The 18563-nt window shown below is 59.1% G+C and overlaps 1 protein-coding gene and 2 non-coding genes across 3 annotated transcripts; 1 reads left to right on the top strand and 2 right to left on the bottom strand.

Annotated features, from left to right (window-relative positions):
* Nucleotides 1-464: 464 nt before the first annotated feature.
* Nucleotides 465-7872, bottom strand: LCAT (lecithin-cholesterol acyltransferase). The gene is made up of 6 exons (XM_075765173.1): nucleotides 7631-7872; nucleotides 4495-4651; nucleotides 3943-4058; nucleotides 3529-3624; nucleotides 3026-3250; nucleotides 465-1597 (listed from the first exon to the last, which is right to left on the bottom strand). Exons 1-6 carry the CDS (start codon nucleotides 7776-7778, stop codon nucleotides 981-983), a joined length of 1359 nt encoding a protein of 452 aa, XP_075621288.1. The 5' UTR covers nucleotides 7779-7872; the 3' UTR covers nucleotides 465-980.
* A 1851-nt stretch (nucleotides 7873-9723) lies between these two features.
* TRNAK-UUU (transfer RNA lysine (anticodon UUU)) lies at nucleotides 9724-9796 on the top strand. Its single transcript has one exon. It is a non-coding gene; the product is annotated as a tRNA-Lys (tRNA).
* Nucleotides 9797-11946: 2150 nt separating this feature from the next.
* Nucleotides 11947-12018, bottom strand: TRNAH-GUG (transfer RNA histidin (anticodon GUG)). Its single transcript has one exon. It is a non-coding gene; the product is annotated as a tRNA-His (tRNA).
* Nucleotides 12019-18563: the final 6545 nt, after the last annotated feature.

The following is an 18563-nucleotide window of genomic DNA, read 5'->3' as shown; positions in this document are numbered from 1 at the left end:
TCGCCATCCCGGTTGCTTCACCAGCCCCACTTGCATCGCAGAGGCGGTTGCATCGCCACACCAAGGTTGCATTGGCAACCCTGGTCGCATCGCCAACCCCGGTCGCATCGCCAACCCCGGTTGTGTCACCAGCCGCTGTCGCGCCACCAGCACCAGCTGCATTGTCATCCCAGGTGCGTCGCCAGCCCCCATCACATCGCCCGCCCCAGTTGCACCACCAGTCCCGATCACATCGCCAGCCCCGCTTGTGTCGCCAGCGCCGGTCGCATTGCCGCCCCGGTCGCGTCACCAGCCCCGCTCACGTCACCAAGCCCGGTCGCGTGACCAGCCCCAGCTGCGTCGCCGAGCACGTGGCTTTTCCCAAAGCGCCGGCTCCTGGGGTGCCGCCCGGCAGCAAGCCACTCCATTTTGGGTTACGGCCGGCTTTACCGACCCGCTGTGCAAGGACAAGGCAGGCTCAGCGCTCAGAAGCAAAGTGTGTTTATTATTTTGTAAATCTGCTGATCGGTCTTGCCCGGGGAGCCTAGCTCGCTGCCTGCACGCTGGCGGCTGGCAGAGGTGCTCTTGCAAGCCGTACCTGCCGTGCCACCCCCGTGCCACCCTCGTGACCACCCTGGTCACTCGTTATGTCCCAAGTGAGCGGAGACTACGGCACCGCGGGCTCCGCAGCCTCTAAAGTGCCTAAACGTGGCTTGCTAGCGAGAGGGCTTGTGCGTACGCCGTAATTGGCAAGTGTGATGTTAATGAGCTGGCAGCGCGGTTAATTATCCACCCGCTAGTGGGAAGTGACAAGCCTCTGAAGTATAATTAATCGCCGTTCCCGAAAAAAACCCCAACCAATCAGCGTGGAAGTGGGTGCCAGCCCATCCACCTGTTGGTCTTGCTCCTTTTCCTTCCAAACTCAGCTCCGAGTCCTTTGCTCCCCTGCACGGCAGCTCGTGGTGGCTACCAGCACGGAGGGAAGCTGGCCCTCATTCCTTTCAGTTCTTCTTGGGCTCCTTAAGGACCTTCCGTCCACGTAGGATCTTCCCCTCCTTCCCTGCCTCTGGGCTGGAGCTCACCCGCCCCGGATCCTCCTCTGCGCTTCCCAGCAGGATTTCGTTGATGGAACTGAGCGTCAGGTTGCTGAAGACCATGTTGAGGTGGTCGACGCCTCGCAGCTCCTGGACGTGCACCTTCTGCTTTTGCTGGTCGCGCCATCGCTTGCACAACTCCAAACTGCGTGTGTTGACGGTGTCGTCCCCGTCACCATAAATCATGTCCACGGGGTCCTCGTAAGGGAAACGCTCGTCATATATGTAAGTCTCCACGGTGGGGTAGCCCGTGCCGTAGAGGCAATACGTGTCCACTCCGGGAGGAGGTAAGCCTTTCAGCAAGTCCTTCATGTCCTCCCACATGTACCAGCCATCCTCCAAGTTGACGTCGGTGAAGAAGCGTTGGTAGTCTCGGTAGGTGTAATTGTACGAGGGCGTGGAGATGAAAACGTGGGTCTCGGGCCAGGCCAGGCTCGTCGGGAACATCCAGGGGCTGGTGGTGGTCATGCGCTGCTCTTCACGCAGCTTGATGTTGGACATGAGCGGGATGCCCTGATTGTCACCTGCAGGACACACAGGGACTCATCAGAAACAGCACCAAAACAAACGTACCCTCGTAGACGGTGCCCCTTGGGCGGCTGTGCCGGGATCAGCCCATCCCTCGGTGACTCACAGCTGTCTCCGGGGCACGGTTCCACCTCAGATCTTCCCCCTGCTCACCCCTGTCCTGCCCACGACCGTACGTCCTCTCCTCACCCCTCTGGCTGCAGATATCCAGAACAACCTTCCAAACTCTTCTCGCCGGCATAACATCTCCAGCTGCTAGGAGGGGCTGAGGGTAGACAAACCTGGATGTGTGATGGCCCTGACCAACCCAGCCCTGGACCTTCCCTGCAACCCCAGCACCTCCACACGCTCCTGCAGGGACAGGAGTGAGCTGAGCCCGATGGGGGTGCTGATGACGGGCGGCCAACCCACGTGCATCCCTCAAGCCTCGGCATTTTTGGTGTGTCTGGAGCCCTAAGACCATGCAACGATCTCAGATTACCTTAAAAATGTCTCTGGCCCTCGTGGCAGCAGAGAAAACTATGAGGAGATGACTTAGGGGTGATGCAAGGGGCCAGATGTTAAAATCTTCAAGCACATGATTTTAATTCCATGCGCTTCTGGAGGCTCAGCTTGTGACTTGTAGATATTCTGGGCTGTCAGCATTAGGCAAGTGGCTGTGGCTTTCTGGGCTGAAAAGAGCCTAAAGAGGAACTGGGCGAAGGGAGGGCAGAGCCTGCAGACAGCGAGGCTCGGGGGGATGGGCGGTGAGATGTGCGGAGATCCAAGCAAGCGGTGCAGGAGAGCGTGAGTGTCCCTTGGGTGCCCTCCGTGTCCTCGGCTGCAGAAGGGCTGTCTGGTTTGGAGGGAAGGTCCACCAACCCGCGTGCACGGAGGTGGCGCAGATGTCTGGGGCGGCAGTGAGAAGGGGGTGAGCATGCCCCAAACTCCTTCCCTGGCCCCAAGAGTTTTGGCTGAGCCCTGTTCTTGCCCAGGATGGGTGTTTCGGCTTTCAAGGAGCCACCCGTAGCCCTGGAGCTGACCGGGAGCATGGTGCAGGGTGTGCTGCAGGCTGTCTGGTGAGAGCTGGTGTAGGGGAAGGGGGATGGCCAGGCTGCAGGTGGACCCTTCAGACAGCAGTTTTCCATACACACAAACCCACCAGCCCCACTCGTGGAAACCAGGGGAAGCTCCAGGGCATGCCCTGGGCCACTGTCCTGCTGTCGGGGCTGCGGCAGGGACCTCCGTGGAGCTTTCTGCGCCGTGGGATGCAGCGGGATGCAGCGGCGTCAGCACCAGAGCGTGAGTGCTGCCTCCACAGACCCCTCGGTCCTCTGTCCCCCACTTCTTCCACCACCATGTCCTTTCCCTGCCCACCACCCCCCTTCTATTTCTGCAGGAGGGAAAGAAAGCAAAGAGGTGGCTGCGCACAAGGAGTCACCCACCGGATGCCAGGACACGCAGGGGCTTGACGGACCCTCCCCAGGGGGCACCCAGGGAGATGAACCCCCCAATGTACTGGTCTTTCCAGGCTTGCGTCTGCTGTAGCAAGAAGTAGAGGATGTTCAGGTTGCCCAAGCTGTGCGCGATGAGGAAGACGCGTCGCTGGTACTCATCGTGCATCTCCTCGATCAGTGCCTTCAGGTTCTGGAAATACTCGGGCTGCTCCTCTGTGGACGAGAGGGGCATCAGCCCTTGGCCACCTCACTCATGGCCACAGGGCTCCAGGGTGAACCCTAAGAGCCCCGATCTGAGAGCAGTGTGGGCGCAGAGGCCGCAAGTGCCACCGCGCATTCACGTGAGAGCACCACGAACGGCTGAGCAACCACCACCATGGGCAGCCGTCCCTGTCCGGGGGTTCCTCAGCCCCAACCGGCTCACCCGGTCCCTGAGACCCATCCTGCTTCCCTCCCTGCATGGGTGGCCTGGCCACAAACCCCAAACTTACGGGGCCCGACCCTCCAGTCGTAGGGGGCTGCCCGAACCGTCTGGTCCCTCACGTAACCGTTGTTCACCAGGTTCTGCACCAGGGTGTGCAGGTAACCTACGGGTAGAGACAACAGGTGGGAATTAGGTCTGTGGTCTTCTCCTGTCGACCTTTTTCTACCCTGGTCCTGGTGATGGCCACAACGTCCTCTGGTAAGCCCTGGAGCTTGGTGGCTCCAGCCAGAGGTAACGGTTCCACACGTCCCGTGTGCGCTGGGTGCAAGGTGGTCCCTGCCAGCACTCGAAGGTCCCACATCCCTCACTCCCAGGTGGCCTGGGCTCTCCGCAGAACCAGTCTCCCCTGGAGACACGGAGACCCCTCTCCACTTGCAGGGAGCACGTGGGAGCCCCGGACGCCCCATGCCTCTCCTCGCACCTGCCAGCTTGCTCTGATCCAGGTATTCCACGGAATAGGTCTTGCCGAATCCAGGCACGCGGATGTGCACCCCTGGGGCATTGGACATTTTCCGAGAGGTTCGGTTGTACACCACCCTGCGGGGACAGGACAGAAAGTAGCAGAAGAACCCGGATCCCCAAGGGCTGGGGTAGAGCTCACCGGGTGGCAGCTGGGACCCGGGTGGCTGTTTCTGAGTCTCGTGTGGGTGGGGAGGTGGGCTGGTGCCAACGGCCTGGCATCTCGGGGCAGGAGGCTCCCATGGAGCGGGCTGCGGTGGTCCCCTCACCCTGCGGCCCGGGGCAGGGTGGCAGCATCTCCAGTGGGTGCCGAGGAGGGTCTGGCTGGCATATGGCAGCGACGTGGAAAAGGGACGGCCGCTCGGAGCGGGAGCCAGCCAGCTCTGTTCCCAAACAGTCCCGTGATGCTCCCGTGGTTTTCCACGTCGTGGCCGGCGGGGGGGGGGAGGAAAGGGGAGGGAGATCCCTGTAGGTCATTTCCCTGGGGAGCTCCCGGGGCGGGGGTGAGCGGTACCTGGTGTTATCGATCCAGCAGTCAACTCCCACTGGCAGGAAGGTGTTGAGGTTGAGCCAGATGGTGAAATAGTCCTCCGTTTTGCGGTAGCACATCCAGTTCACCACGTCCGGCTTGTCCAGCTTTGCTTCCAGCTGGTTCCCGAGACACCCGGGCACTGGCGGCACCGCAGAGGGAGAGCAGAGCCAGCTACAGACCCCGTCCCGCTGGCGCAGTGCCTCCCCCGGCCCCCCCAGGCAGGTGTCCCCTGGGGCTGCCCAGCCAGGGACACCCCGGGGACCCGCTGGAGCAGCATCCCTGGAGAACAGCCTGCTCCAGCGCAGGAGCGAGATGCAGCCATGGGGTGAACATGAAGTGATGCTAAAAACGCATCCTCAGGGAACCCCCCCGAGCTGCCTTTCCCACGGGGTGACCCCCAGAGCTGCCACCCTCGGCCCAAACCCGCCAATCCCCACCAGCACGAAGCATCCTGGATTATCCCCCCTGCCCGGCTGGGTTTCCATCCTCCTCTCCTCGCTGCAGCCCGGGCGCAGGAGTCGGTGCTGCTGGGGGCTGCCCAGCCCTACCGCACCCCCGGCAGCCTGCCCTGGGGTGCTGGGACAGCTCGGGGATGCACAGGGTCCCCCGGGGAGGTGAAAGTCATCCCGGTGCTGGCTCCCAAGGCCCACACGCTGTTTTCCTGAACTTTAAACCCTCTGCACAGGCTGAACAAGGTCTCTGAAACGGTTTGGCGCCGAGCGGAACCGTACCCTGCAGGAATTCAGTGCAAATAGTGCGTACGGTAAACACAGCGTGGGTTTAAGCAAGTTCACAGTCTGACATGCGTGACCTGGGGTCCCTCGATGGAGGGTGACCATCACTGGGGCGTTTGGTCTGTCTCTGGGAGTTTCGGTGTGGTTCCCAGCAGGGATGGGACACCCATCCCAGTGCCACCCCGATACATGTGCCTGTGCCGATGCCTCGGAGCGCGTTCCCAGCCGGCGTGCAGGAGCCAAGAGCTCCCGGTGCCCGCGCTGACCCCGAGGGCGAGGACAAGAGGTGAAGGGACGGCAGGGGACAGCGGCTGCGAGCCTGGTGGGATGGGAGCGCTGGGTCACGAACCCCATGGGCCCAGCGGGTCTGAGGACAGACCCGAAACACACGGCTGGGGACAGCGTGGACCTCCAACGCGCTGCGGGCACCGTCTGTTACATGGCTCACTACGTGTCCCACCGAAGGCGCTTCCCCCGAGGACACCAGGAGCTGCTTTGTGCCCTAAAGTCCCTATAGATACCTGCCCTGTGCAGCTCGGGGGCCCGGACCCGGGCTCTGGTGTGGCTGTGGGACCCCACGAGCGCTGTGGGGTGGGAGCCACGCTACCTGGCGTGGGAGCTGAAGGATGCAGGTCAGGAGCATCTTTGACCTGAGAAGGATGTGCCCCAGTTCCCCTGGTCCCCACCAGCCTTAGGTGTCCCTGCACCCCGGGGTCCATGGGCGCAGGTGTCTAGGGGAGCCACAGCACCGTCCCCGTCTCAGGGTGCGAGGGAAGCCTGGCCTGGAGATGCTCTACCCTCACCCCACCCGCCACGGCCCCAGCTCCCACAGCACAGCAGGGGCACGGCTGCAGCCTCCGAAAGCCTCGTCCCATGTGAGAGATGAAGGAGATGGAGAAGTTGCCTCCCTCAACCTGCCTCACAGCTCCCTCACCTCTGCGGCATCTCTCCAGGGATACAGGGAGGGTCTAATCCTGCCTTCAGAGCACCTGGCTGGGGACAGACCATCCAGTGGACCCTGGCGTAGGAGAGCCCAGGCAGGGAGCGGGCAGGGAGGACCTTCCCGGGCAGCGAGAAGAGCAGGACCACAAGCTGCTCTGATGGCTCCTGGGGATGCCAGGGTGGCTGAGAGCGCTGCTGGTGTCTGGCCGGACCCCGCGGCACAGCCAGCGCCCCCGCTCCCGGCACACAGCCCTGAGCTCTGCCTCCCCTTCCAGAGGACATTAGGTAATTATTAAGGGAGTCCCTGTGGGGGCAGAGGGGTTATCGGCGGTCCCAAGGGCACCGGGGGTTTCTGGGACACCCGGCCCAGGGGGATGGGCTACGCACGGATGCCGAGCGGCACATGGGGCTGCCGGACCCGGCTGGGCACAGGACAGGGGCTGAGGCTGGCACCGAGGGCACGGGGAGATGCTCCAACCATCACAGAAGAGGCACCTCGTGACGGCCACCCGGGTCTCCTGGCCACCAGCATGGCCAAGCAGGACCAGCCCCAGGACACCGAGGCTCCAGACACCGTCCCCGGCTCTCTGATGCCTCTGGGAAGGGAGTTTGCAGGGTCAGCCCTCAGCGTTGCGGCAGGAATGTTCTGCTTTTTCTCTTCTCTTTTTAAAGGGGAAACTCGGCCTGATTCAAGGGAAAGGAGAAAAAAAACCCAACTCTGCTCAGCAGAGGTTTCACGGCAAAACCGTAGTTCGAGTCCCCAGTGATGGCACGGGGGCGAAGGCAGGCAGCGCCGTGCAGGATGGAGGTACCAGCATCACCCCGAGGTGACGCCCCAACCTCTCCCTTCCCCTCCCTCGGCCAAGGGCTCGCTCCTCTCTATGCCACCCCCAGGCAGGGTGGACGTTGGGTGGGATGCGAGATGGACGCCCTTCTGCAGCAGCAGAGGAGGAGCTCACCATCGCCAGGGAGCGGCAGAAGACACGGGATGGGGTGGGCTTTGGGCGAGCAAGGGGTGGTGGCTGCTGGCCCACTGCACCGGCGGCAGCAGCCGTGGGAAGCGGCAGACGAGGACGTGCTGCAGCCCCCGTCCCTCTGCCAGCAGAGCCTCCCCCCGAACCGAGCAAACCCTAAAACACCCTCTGGGCCAGCTGGGAGATTTTGGAGCCCCATTTGCTTTCTGGGGTGCCCAGCTTGCCCCCCGCCCCCCCAGCTCCATGGCCAGCCCTACATCCCCGGCCCGGTCGGTGGGAGGGCACTGGGAGCCATGTGTCACCCCCCTTGGTGGCTCCAGCTCCAGACTGCAAAGGGCCACCACAACCAAGAGACGCCAAGGTGCCGGCAGCACGGCACCCCAACCTCACCGCCGGCTCCAGGGGGCTGGGTGGCACCCGGGGTGCCCAGCCGTACCCCGCGTGGTGCCCGTGCTGGCGTGACCTTACCGAGTACCACGGGCGGCGTGCTGTTGGTCGGGGGAGCTTCTGGGGTGGTGGTGGGTGGAAAGAGGACGTTGAAGAGCCAGAACTGGGTCGTGGGCTGCAGGAGCAGCGACAGCGTCAGCAACGCAACCCCGGCGCCGCTGCTCCCCATGGCAAACTCAGCCAGGATCCTCCGGACGTCACCAAGCAAAACAGCCTTTTATATTTTTTACGCAGGTCCAGCCAAGAGGCACCCGGGCTGCAGGGGAGGGGAGAGCTGCAAGGGGCTGGCCGTGATGGGGAGGAGGGACGGGGAGGGACGAAGGACTGGCCTTGCAGACGTGCCATGCCCTGCCAAGACGGCCCAGCGGTGCCCAAGGGCTCTCCGTGCCCCAAGGGTGCCAGTGGAGCAGGCACCAAATTTCAGCAGCTTCCCGGTGCTTTGGTGTCCCTCCACTGTGCGCTGGCGTGGCAGCTGCCACGCACTTCCCCCCCGCACCGTGCTCCTTGGGGAACCCCTCAGGGCTGCCTGGGGCTGCCCGCTCCCTGCCCACTCCCTGCCTGCGCTAATGCAGCACCTCTCCGCTCCTCCTGCCCTTGGCAAGGGGGGGGCTGGCACTGCCAATGTGACCAGGTGGACCCCAAACCTCTGGGAGACACCGGGGCTGGGACAGGTGAGCACACATCTAGGCAGCCCCTTGTGCCTGCGGCGGCAGCAGGTCCCCCGGTGCCACCCTGGGCACTGTCCCCGCTCTGTGCCCCCCTGCCCAGGCTGCCCCATGCAGCATCCCCCCATTAGGTGCTCAGCCCCGGGGGGATGCAGCATCCCCTCTGCATCCCCCCCTGGCAGGCACCCAGCCCCTGGACGCTGCTGTGGGCTCCAGGTCCCTGTGGGTGCCCCCATGGCACCAGCCCCAGCTGGGGGGAGCCCCTGCAGCCCCCATCCCGCATGGGCAGGGCTCCAGGTGGCCCTGCCTGCACCAGGGACTGGGGACCCTCGGGACCTGGGAGGCACCCAAGGGGAAGGCAGGGTGACCCAGGCTGGCAGCGCCTGGAGGGGCACGGGATGGACGGGACTAGGGTGCAAAGGGGTGAAGACGAGGTGAATGGTGGTGAGCCACAATGGTAGAGCAGAACCCAACCGCTCGTGGGCTTGCTCCAGCCTTCCCAGTGTGCTGCGGCGGGGCAATGGGCCAGTGCACAGCAGTGCTGAGCAGAGGATGCTCTGGGAGAAGTTCAAGCTCATCTGGAGCGTGGCCTTTCGATCCTCTGGGTGCAAATCCTTCCTACTCAGCACCTTCTCTGGAGCTGAGCTCTGGGGCAGAAAGCTGCCGACTCCCACCCTCTTCTTGCTCCGTCGGGAAGGGAGAAAGGCCCGCGGCCTGTCCGGGGGGGCTTTGCTTCCAGCTTGGCCAGGACAGGAGTAAAGACCTTCGGCAGGGTGGGTTGGCTGCAGAAAAGTCAGTGTCTTCTACTGACGGGAAGATGTCTTCTCCTTCCTCCCAGGGAGGGGAGAGCTGCTTTGGGTCTGCGTGGGGCTGGAGGCTGGGCTGGCAGGGTGGGTTCCCGGGCGCAGAGGGGTCCCTGCCCGCAGAGCGGGAGGAACGGGCAGCGCACAGGCAGGGGGGCGGCCAGGAGCCCCCCCCGAGCCCGGGGCCCCCTCCCGGGGCACGGCGGCTTTGCAAACCGGCAGCGCAGCCGCCTCCCTCGCCTCTCCGGCCCGGCCGGTCCGTTCCCAGCGCCGGGCTCTCGGCAAAAGCGTCGCCGCGACCCGGCTCCGAGCCGGGGGCCCTGCGGCCACAGCGCCGAGCGGTGCCGGGGCGGGGGGGGGAACCCCGAGCTGCCGCTCCTCTGCTCCGGGACGGGGGGACGGGGACACACGGACACGGGGACACGCGGACACGGGGACACACGGACACACGCGGACACACACGGACACACACGGACACACACACACCCCCCGCGGCGGGAGGCCGGGCCGGGGCCGGTACCCGGGTGCGGAGCCCGGTGGGTGCGGGCAGGGGTGGGGGGAGCCGAGGCGAGTCCCCACATTGTCCCTCCGGTGCCGTGGGGTCCCCGCCGGCCGTGTGGAGCGTCCCCCGAGGCCCCGGGCAGGAGCCTGGATAGCTCAGCTGGGAGAGCATCAGACTTTTAATCTGAGGGTCCAGGGTTCAAGCCCCTGTTCAGGCGAAGGCTTTATCCTTTAGGAGCCCGGGGCAGGAGCGGGTCTCCTCCCCTGGTCCCTTCCTCCCCCGAGGGCGTTCAGGTGCCCCAACCGACCGTCGTCAAGCAGTTTCCTCAAAGGTTGGTTTCCCGGCACCTGCTTTTTCATCTGTGATGACCCCCACAAAGCTGTGATGACCCCCACAAAGCTGCTGAAGCTGGAGCACCTCTCCTAGGAGGGAAGCCAGGCTCTCCTCAGTGATGCCCAGAGGCAACAGGCACAAACTGAACACAGGAGGCTCCATCTGAACATCAAGAGACACTTTTTTTACTGTGAGGGTGACCAAGCCCTGGCACAGGTTGCCCAGGGAGGTTGTAGAGTTTCCATCCCTGGAGGTATTCAAAAGCTGTCTGGACATTGTCCTGGGCAACCAGGTCTGGGTCTCCCTGCTTGAGCAGGGGTTTGGACCAGATGATCTTCAGAGGTTCCTTCCAACCTCAACCATCCTGTGATTCTGTTGCCCGTCGTCCCAAACCCACTCCGACCAAAGCAGAGCCTTGCGTCGCTTTAAGGGAAGGTGGCTCACGCGAGAGCAGAGGCTGCAGCGACCCGTGGGGCCACCACACTTCTTCAGCCAACCCTGAATTGCACCGTGTGTGTTTATATATGCACTTCAGGTAATTTTTGCAAAATAGAAACTCTTTTAACAGCAAATTGAGTAATTTTGGATGAAAAATATCCCCTTTGGGATGTTGACATTTTTCAGCCTGAACATACATCAGTTACTCAAACACAGTACGTAATTCTTCAGCTGAGCTTAATGGCCTTGTACCCCAAACTGACTTTCTGGGAGGAAAAAAAGAGGGATGGGATGGATAAAGTATGTATTTCCTTATGTTTCTGCTTCTCAGCGGTGTAAAAGTGGGACAGGTATTGCTGCTGCTAAAGGACAACTTCTGTAGATGTTTGTCTTCTTTCTGTATTATCTTTAGAAGGGGAAAATGCTTTCTGAGCTTTCTCTGAGTAAAGAAATATGTGGTTTTTTAGTAAAAGTGTAAATGAAGATCGGAGGAGTGTGAAGTTGGGCAAGTAGTACCCTATCAACTGCAAATCCTAAAGGTAAAGGCAAAACGATTTTTGCTCTCCATTTCTTGCTATGGATAAGGTATGAAAGAAAAAGACTTTATTTTGTGCAATAAAAAAGCCTCCCTCTGCCCTGCCCAAGCACAAGCCCTGCGGACACCCGAGCCAATCCGCCCGAGTGCTGGCAGCCCTCCGCTACCTTCAGCTGCCCCCACAGCGGTGAATAAATTGAGACCCGCTGCTTGGGTGGTGTCTTCTTCACCAGCTGAGCCCCGAGTGCGACCTGCGCGATACCTTACGCAGTTCGTTTTCGTTTCTTTTTTGAAAGCTGCCATCCAGGGTGAGTTCTGCACAGCTGTCAGGAGAGGGCACCAAGACCAAGCAAACAGGGTGTCTGAAGGTTCCTGAAGAGTAAAGGCAACAGTTTAAAAGGCTTCCTTCAAGCTGAAACACCTCCTGGTGCCCCCCCAGAGATCTCCACCTGCCTCCTGGTGCCCAGGAGACCTCTGGATCCCAGACCCACAGTGTGTCAGGGTCATCCCTCAGCGCCTGGATGGGTTTTGCCTCGGCCATGAAAGCTTTCCTGGAGGTGCTGCAGCAGAAATTCTGTTCCCCAGGAGCTGGGAGAGCCAGCAGCGAGGTTTCATCAGCTTGATCTTCCTTCTTCTTCTTCAGTGGGCACTGTGGCAGATCCTTCCTAGCCTGGAGGGCAGGAGCAGGGAGCTGAGCCCAGGGACAGCAAGCTGCTGCCTCCCACCTCCTCTCACTCTGCAGGGCGGCCACCGCGTCTTCTGGTCCCCCGTTTGCAGAACTGGGAGGAAGGGCGAGGGAAAGGGGGGAAACTGGGTGATTTCCTCTAAATTCTCAAGCTTTGCCTGGAAAATGGAGAAGCTGGAGCGCTTTCCCAGGGCACGGGGAAGCTGTCACTGCAGTCCCACCGGAGACACCCTGCGCAGTGACTACAGGTTGGGAAACGGCTGTAGGCGTGAGTGCGGTTGCTGAGAGCGTGTGCTCCCTCCCCGGGGCACGGCGTCTTTGCAAACCAACTCTCCAGCCCGGCTTTTTCCGTGCACCGGGCTGTTGGCAAAAGTGTTGCTGTGACTCGGATTCGAACCGAGGTTGCTGCGGCCACAACGCAGAGTACTGACCACTATACGATCACAGCAGAAGAAGACATCCTGCCACACGCCGGGACCACGGGGAGGAGAGCGCCTGCACCGTCCCCTTCCCTGGCGAACAAAAACCCCGTGCTATTTTATTAAGGCGGCTACAAACAGACTTGGATGCTGCTGCTCGGAGCCTCGGCAATCTGGAACGGGGCCCTAAATTGTGCAAAACGCTGGCGGTGCTTGGATGGCACCTGGGGACCGAGGTGCAAAGGACAGCGCTGTCGAGGGGATATCGTGCTGGGGGGGCATCGTGCAGCAGGGGCATCACGCTGTAATACAGCAAATTTAGGGTTATAATAGTTTCAGCTACGTCTAAGTTATACAAGAGGTGCGTAATTAAGTGACTTCATAGCATTGTAAGTGTGTGACACAACAAGTTTGCGGCAATTCAGTTTAAAATACAACAAATGGTGCGAGGATCTCCACGGGGAGCTGAGTGATGCTGTGGGAAGGCCCTGTGCAGGGAGGTCCAGGTAACCCGGGGTGTCCCCAGAGCCCCTCATCCAACATCCCCAGGGCCCCTCTGTCACCTCCCTGCCTGGCCATGGTCCCTGCAGAGAAACCCTTCCCTGGCAGAGAAATCTTTCCCCGGCAGCATCGCTCAGGCACAGGGGAGCCCAGGGCAGGCAGCGTGGTTGGGCTGAGCCTCTTGATTGGGCTCAGCCTTGCAGGGCTCCTCGGTTTGGGGTCTTCATCCTCCAAGCTCATGTCTCCAGGGTTTGTGCTGACAGCGGGGTCTGCCTTTCAGCCCTTGGTTTTCACCCAAACCCACGTTTCCAGCTGCTTCTGTGACACTTTTAATCCTCCTGCATCCCATTTTTGCCCTCTGGTAGCCCAGTTGATGGGGTGTGTTGGTCAGTGCTGCCTACACTTTCCTCCTCGAGGCCTTTTGCTCCTGCCTGGTTTGCAGAGGAAACCTCATTTTCTGTCCTTCTAGCCTCTTTATGACTGGGTCTGTGCCACAGAGACGTGAGCAGGTGGTATGAGATGGCCTGGGGTTGAAATTGGCCAAGAGAGATGGATCCAATGCCAGTCTGATCCCCTCTTCCTTCACCCCCCACCAGAGCTTTCTCCTCCCTTGGGCACGCCGAAGGGGCCTCACCCTGGCGAGGATGGGGAGTTTGCTCTCCCAGAGCCATCCTGCTCCTGCCTTTTTCTCCCCTGCTGATGCTCACAGGCTCCCAAAACACCCCAGGTGCCCAAACAGGGACATCGAAATGGTCCCATGCGCCCTGTGTTGGGACCACCCTGTGTAGGTCCCACTCTGCCGAGGTGGAGGGCACGGTTGAGGGTCCTGTGTTCTTCATTCATATATTAAAACACCACCTGTGTATTCATTATTGATGAAAGAATCCTCTCCATGTGCCCCCCAATTTTACGCCTCCAAAAGGGTGCTTTGGTGACTCCAGAGCTGCTTCTGCTGTTTCTGGCCCTGACACAGGTTGGGCAGAGAGGGAAGGACTCAGTCGGGGTCAGAGCTCCTCATTCCACGTTCCCAGGCAGGCCCCAGCCCCCTGGGTACCATCCCACTGCCACCTCCTCCCCATCCCTCCATGCACCACAGTGTGTGCAGTGAGTGATCCCTGGTGCCCCCAAGCCTTGCATGGACCTCAGGGCCCCCACGTGCCCATCGGGTCCCTCACCCCACCCCACTCCATCAGCCCCATGGCGAGTCCCAGAGCCCCCATGGGCATCTCTGCTCAGCCTGGAGCCCCCAGCGCCACACGTGCCCCGTGGATACGTACACAGCACCAAGAGCCCATCCTAGCCCCGCACACCAGCAAGGAAGAGGGAGCGCAGCCACCCAGAAGACAGGTGGAGACAGGATTTAATAGGTATACAGAAGAGACGGAGACAGGGCGGCCTCCCATCCCTGGGAGGGCTCAGGACCATGTTTACAGACTTCTCCATCATATTCACGTGTCCTCTGTTCTGCCAGAAGTCCAGATACCTTTCCCTTGGATCCCGGAGAGTCATCTGCTGCCCAATGCTGCGGCGTTAAGGAAGAACAGTTTGGTTTTATTGCACAGGGAGGAGGGCGCAAAAACAGTACAGGCTTAGTTCAGGCTGGATGTTATGGGATCTGCTTCCTCTGGTATCTCCATACTTTCTATGATGGGACATGGGACCTCACGCCCAAGGCAACAACAAGGTCCCATGTGCAGGCAGTCACCCTGGCGGCGGGTCGGGCAAAGGATGAGACTTTGGACCAAACAGGCATCAACCCACAGGGCAAGGCATCTCGGTGTTTAGTTGGAAAGCACTAGAGGGATCCATCGCTCTTTGGCCACCCACAACTTTCTGGTCCCACCTAGAAATTCTACTGGGGTGCCCCACAGTTGGCCCTTGGATGGCAGGTGCCTGCTGCCCTCCCATGAGGGGTGCCAGTGAGAGACCCCCTTCCCCTGAGGAGTCCTGGTTGCGGAGGGAAGGGCACTGCAAGGGATGGGGAGACACCATCCGTAGCCGGAGGGATTTACCATAATAACTGATTCTCTTCGTAGTTCCTCTGCCGATTCAGCTCTACTCTCCTGCTCCACTCTCCCTGACGCATGTGGTAAGTCTCCAAGAGTTGCAGGGTGTAGTTTGCTCGCACGGAAAGCTGGCTGCAACAGCAAGGGAAAGGTCTCTCTCACCTTCTGGCTGAGACCCTCCTGCCTCCCTCTGCCTTCAACTTGGAGGCAGCTTGGGGCTGCCTGGCACTGGGGTCTCATGGGGAAGCAGAAGATGCCATACCCAGCCCCAGAGCTCAGGAGTTGGAGTCTTTTTTGCCTCAGACAGCAGCTGCTGCTCAAGTTTCTTGGGCTGAGGTTGGTGGATGTGTTCACTTTGCATAGACACTGTGGACTCTCCAGCTTCTTCTTCACCATGGCTCTGTGCAGGAAGGGAGCAGTCCTCTCCTCTTTCCCAATCGGTGGCAGTGGTGAGTGTGGCCAAATCTCTGTCAATGTTTCATGAGACCACCTAGCCTGCATTGGCACCAGAGGACAAGTTTTAGGAGGCTGCTCCGAACGTTGAGCAGTGGAGATGCCAGTGGCTACAAGGTCTGTGCAGCCCTCCAGCATGATCTGCTCCACCCTCTAAACCCCCCCTGAAATGAACAAGAGTCACCCCAACACAGCCCTCTGGGTCAGGGGGACATCAGTTCCACATTGGCCCCATGTTCTCATGCTGACATCACTCATGATGAGGTAGATGAGGGGAGGGAATTGCTGTTTTTCAGAGCAGGAACCATGAGATGAAATCCTCCAGTGGTGTTCAGCAGGTCAGCACATCACCTAGCCACAAAGATGGCTTGGTTGGAGGAGCTGGAGGCCCTGAGGGCACCAGCAGCTCTCAATGACCTGGTCCAGCATCCCCTAGGACTTCCACCCGCATCCCGTTTCAGCCCCTGCCGGAGCTGATCCAGACTCTGACCTGCGGACTGGTTTCCTGGTGCGATGGAGATGTCCTCTTCTCCTTTCTGAAAACGGGAAGTGTGGTTTGAGGTCTGACACCGAGAGTTTGCTGGTGCTCGCTGTCCTTCACCACCACCAAGGACTTCTCCTGAATTCTTGGCAGAAAGCTGAAAATACCCAAGAGGGTGAGCTAACGTGAGTACGGGATGAGGCTGTTCTCCATCCTGTGCTCATGAGTGCCAGCCTCTGCAGCAGACGGCAGTTCTGCTGGAGATGTAGATGTATTTGGCTACTTGGTTTCGTGTCAACAGTGGAGGAAGAAAACATTGAGTTGTAGCACTCACATGAGCTGTAACAGCAACATGTGGTCACCATCTTGAGGGAACAAAGAGAACAACAGTGAGTTTTGCAATAACCGGAGTCTGGAGGCACCATGAGCCTCCTCCTGCCAACTGCACTGTGGTGGTCACACACCAAAATCTGTGGTTTGGGGGCACCCAGTGCAGGAGAAGGAGGAAGTGCTTGAGGGAGAAAAGCAATGCTGACAATTAGCTGTCTTTGGCACTCCTCCTGTGCCAGCAGCGTGGCAACTAAGCACCACGCGGCTGCTCGCTTGGTCCTCTCCCCCCGGTAGGATGGGGAGGAGAATTGGAAGACAAAGGTAAAACTCATGGATTGGGATAAGGACAGCAAAGGAAGAGGAAAAATAACAGCAATACTAATAACAGAATATACGAAGCGGGTGATACTCAAGGCAATTTGCTCACTGCTCAGAACCCGATGCCCAGCCCCTCCCTGATCCCTCCTCCCTGGCCAGCACCCCCACCCCCTTATATACTGAGCATGACGTCATATGGTATGGAACACCCCTTTGGCTAGTTTGGGTCAGCTGTCCTAGCTGTGTCCCCTCCCAGCTTCTCGTGAAAATCAACTCTATCCCAGCCAAAACCCAGGATATTATCCACCCCTTATTCTATACCACCTATGTCATGCCCAGATCCTACACTTTCCAATTAATCACCACCACTTTTCCTGTCTTTGAGAGAGATATATATATGTACACACAGATATCATTCCCTTAGCCTATGGGCCATCCCTCTAAAATGTCCCTTGAGTTCATTTAGTCCATGACATTGGGCTCCATCTCTCATAACCGTCTCTCAGGGCAGGAGCGATGGTGCGTGCTGCTGGATTGGTGCAGCCGCATCCGGAGCTCGTGGCGAGTGTATCATCTGGTGTGGTCCATGCTCACGGTCTGCGGGTTGAAGATTCGAGGATGTTGCTGGGTGTGGATTGCTGAAGTCAGTTCTAGTTCTATCGTCACTGCACTTTGCTCAGTTTCATCAAAGTTCAGCCTTCATTAATTTGGGTCGTTCTTACTGTAATGCCATTGATACGGCATATAGCAATTGTAGTAGTGATGGCAGGGTTATGTAGCAATTAACATCATACAAATTAAATCCTTGCCTATTCTCACCCACAATCAAATTCCCTTGAGGTACTTGCCCATCCTTCCACATCACCCACCAAGTACACCCAGGTCCTTGACCAAAAGCAATCCCAGGGACGGGTTTGCCTTTGCCTGGGCAGGAGTAGCCCAAACTGTCTTCCCCGATGTATTCTTCATGCTCGCTACGGGGACTGTATCCCCTTCTACAGCGCGTAACAGGTTGGATTGGGCAGGGCTAGCTCGATTGGCAAACCACCTGCTGTTGACTAACCAGGAGGCCTTTGCTAAATGTGCATCCCAGTGTTTGAGGGTCCCACCACGCATTGCTCTCAGGGTAGTCTTTAGCAGTCCATCGTATCGTTTGATTTTCCCAGAGGCTGGTGCATGGTAAGGGCTGTGATACACCCACTCAATGCCATGCTCTTTGGCCCAGGGGTCTATGAGCTTGTTACGGAAATGAGTCCTGTTATCTGACTCAGTTCTTTCTGGGGCACCATGTCACCACAGGACTTGCTTTTCAAGACCCAGGATAGTGTTCCGGGCGGTGGCATGGGGCACGGGATAGGTTTCCAGCCAGCCGGTAGTTGCTTCCACCATTGTAAGCACATGGTGCTTGCCTTGGCGGGTTTGTGGGAGTACAATATAGTCAATCTGCCAGGCCTCCCCAGGTTTAGTTTTCAGCTGTTGAACTCCATACCACAGAGGCTTCACCCGCTTGGCTTGCTTGATCACAGCACAAGTTTCACATTCATGGATAACCCGTGCAATAGCATCCGTGGTCAAGTCCACACCTCAATCACGAGCCCATCTCTGTGTTGCATCTCTTCCTTGATAGCCTGAGGTGTCATGAACCCAATGAACTATAAATAATTCACCCTTACGCTGCCAGTCCAGATCCACCTGAGCCACTTCAACCGTGGCAGCCTGATCCACCTGCTGGTTGTTCTGACCTTCCTCAGTTGCCCAACTCTTGGGTATGTGGGCGTCTACGTGACGTACTTTTACAACCAGCTTCTCTAGCTGGGCAGCAATATCTTGCCATAATTCAGCAGCCCAGATGGGTTTGCCTCTGCACTGCCAGTTGCTCCACTTCCACTGCTGTAACCATCCCCAGAGGGCATTGGCCACCATCCATGAGTCAGTAGAGAGGTGGAGCATCCACCACTGTTCTTGTTCAGCAATGTCTAAAGCCAGCTGGATGGCTTTCATCTCTGCAAACTGGCTCGATTCACCTTCTCCTTCAGCAGCTTCTGCAGCTCCTCGTGCAGGACTCCGTAGAGCAGCCCTCCACCTCCGATGCTTTCCCACAATGCGACAGGACCCATCAGTGAACAGGGCATATGGCTTCTCATTTTCTGGCACTTTATCATACGCTGGGGCCTCTTCAGTGCGTGTCACCTCCTCCTCTGGCGACATTCCGAGATCTTTGCCTTCTGGCCAGTCTGTGATCAATTCCAGAATTCCTGGGCAACTGGGGTTTCCTATTCGAGCCCGCTGTGTGATCTGTGATGTTATCATATCACCAGTCGATATTACACAGTACAGCACAAATGAGAGTCCTGACCCCTCTCCCAGAGGTGATGAACAGCACCGTAAGCAATACATACAGCAAGTACGGGTTTACATACCACAGCCATTGTGACCAGCGACTATTTCACTAATTTAATAAATGCGTATAACAAATTTATTTTAA

Source organism: Balearica regulorum, chromosome 13 (genome assembly GCF_011004875.1).
Source record: "Balearica regulorum gibbericeps isolate bBalReg1 chromosome 13, bBalReg1.pri, whole genome shotgun sequence".
NCBI classification, from domain to species: Eukaryota; Metazoa; Chordata; class Aves; order Gruiformes; family Gruidae; genus Balearica; species Balearica regulorum.
The sequence above is the reverse complement of the archived record's forward strand: the minus strand, read 5'-3'. Positions and strand labels throughout refer to the sequence as shown.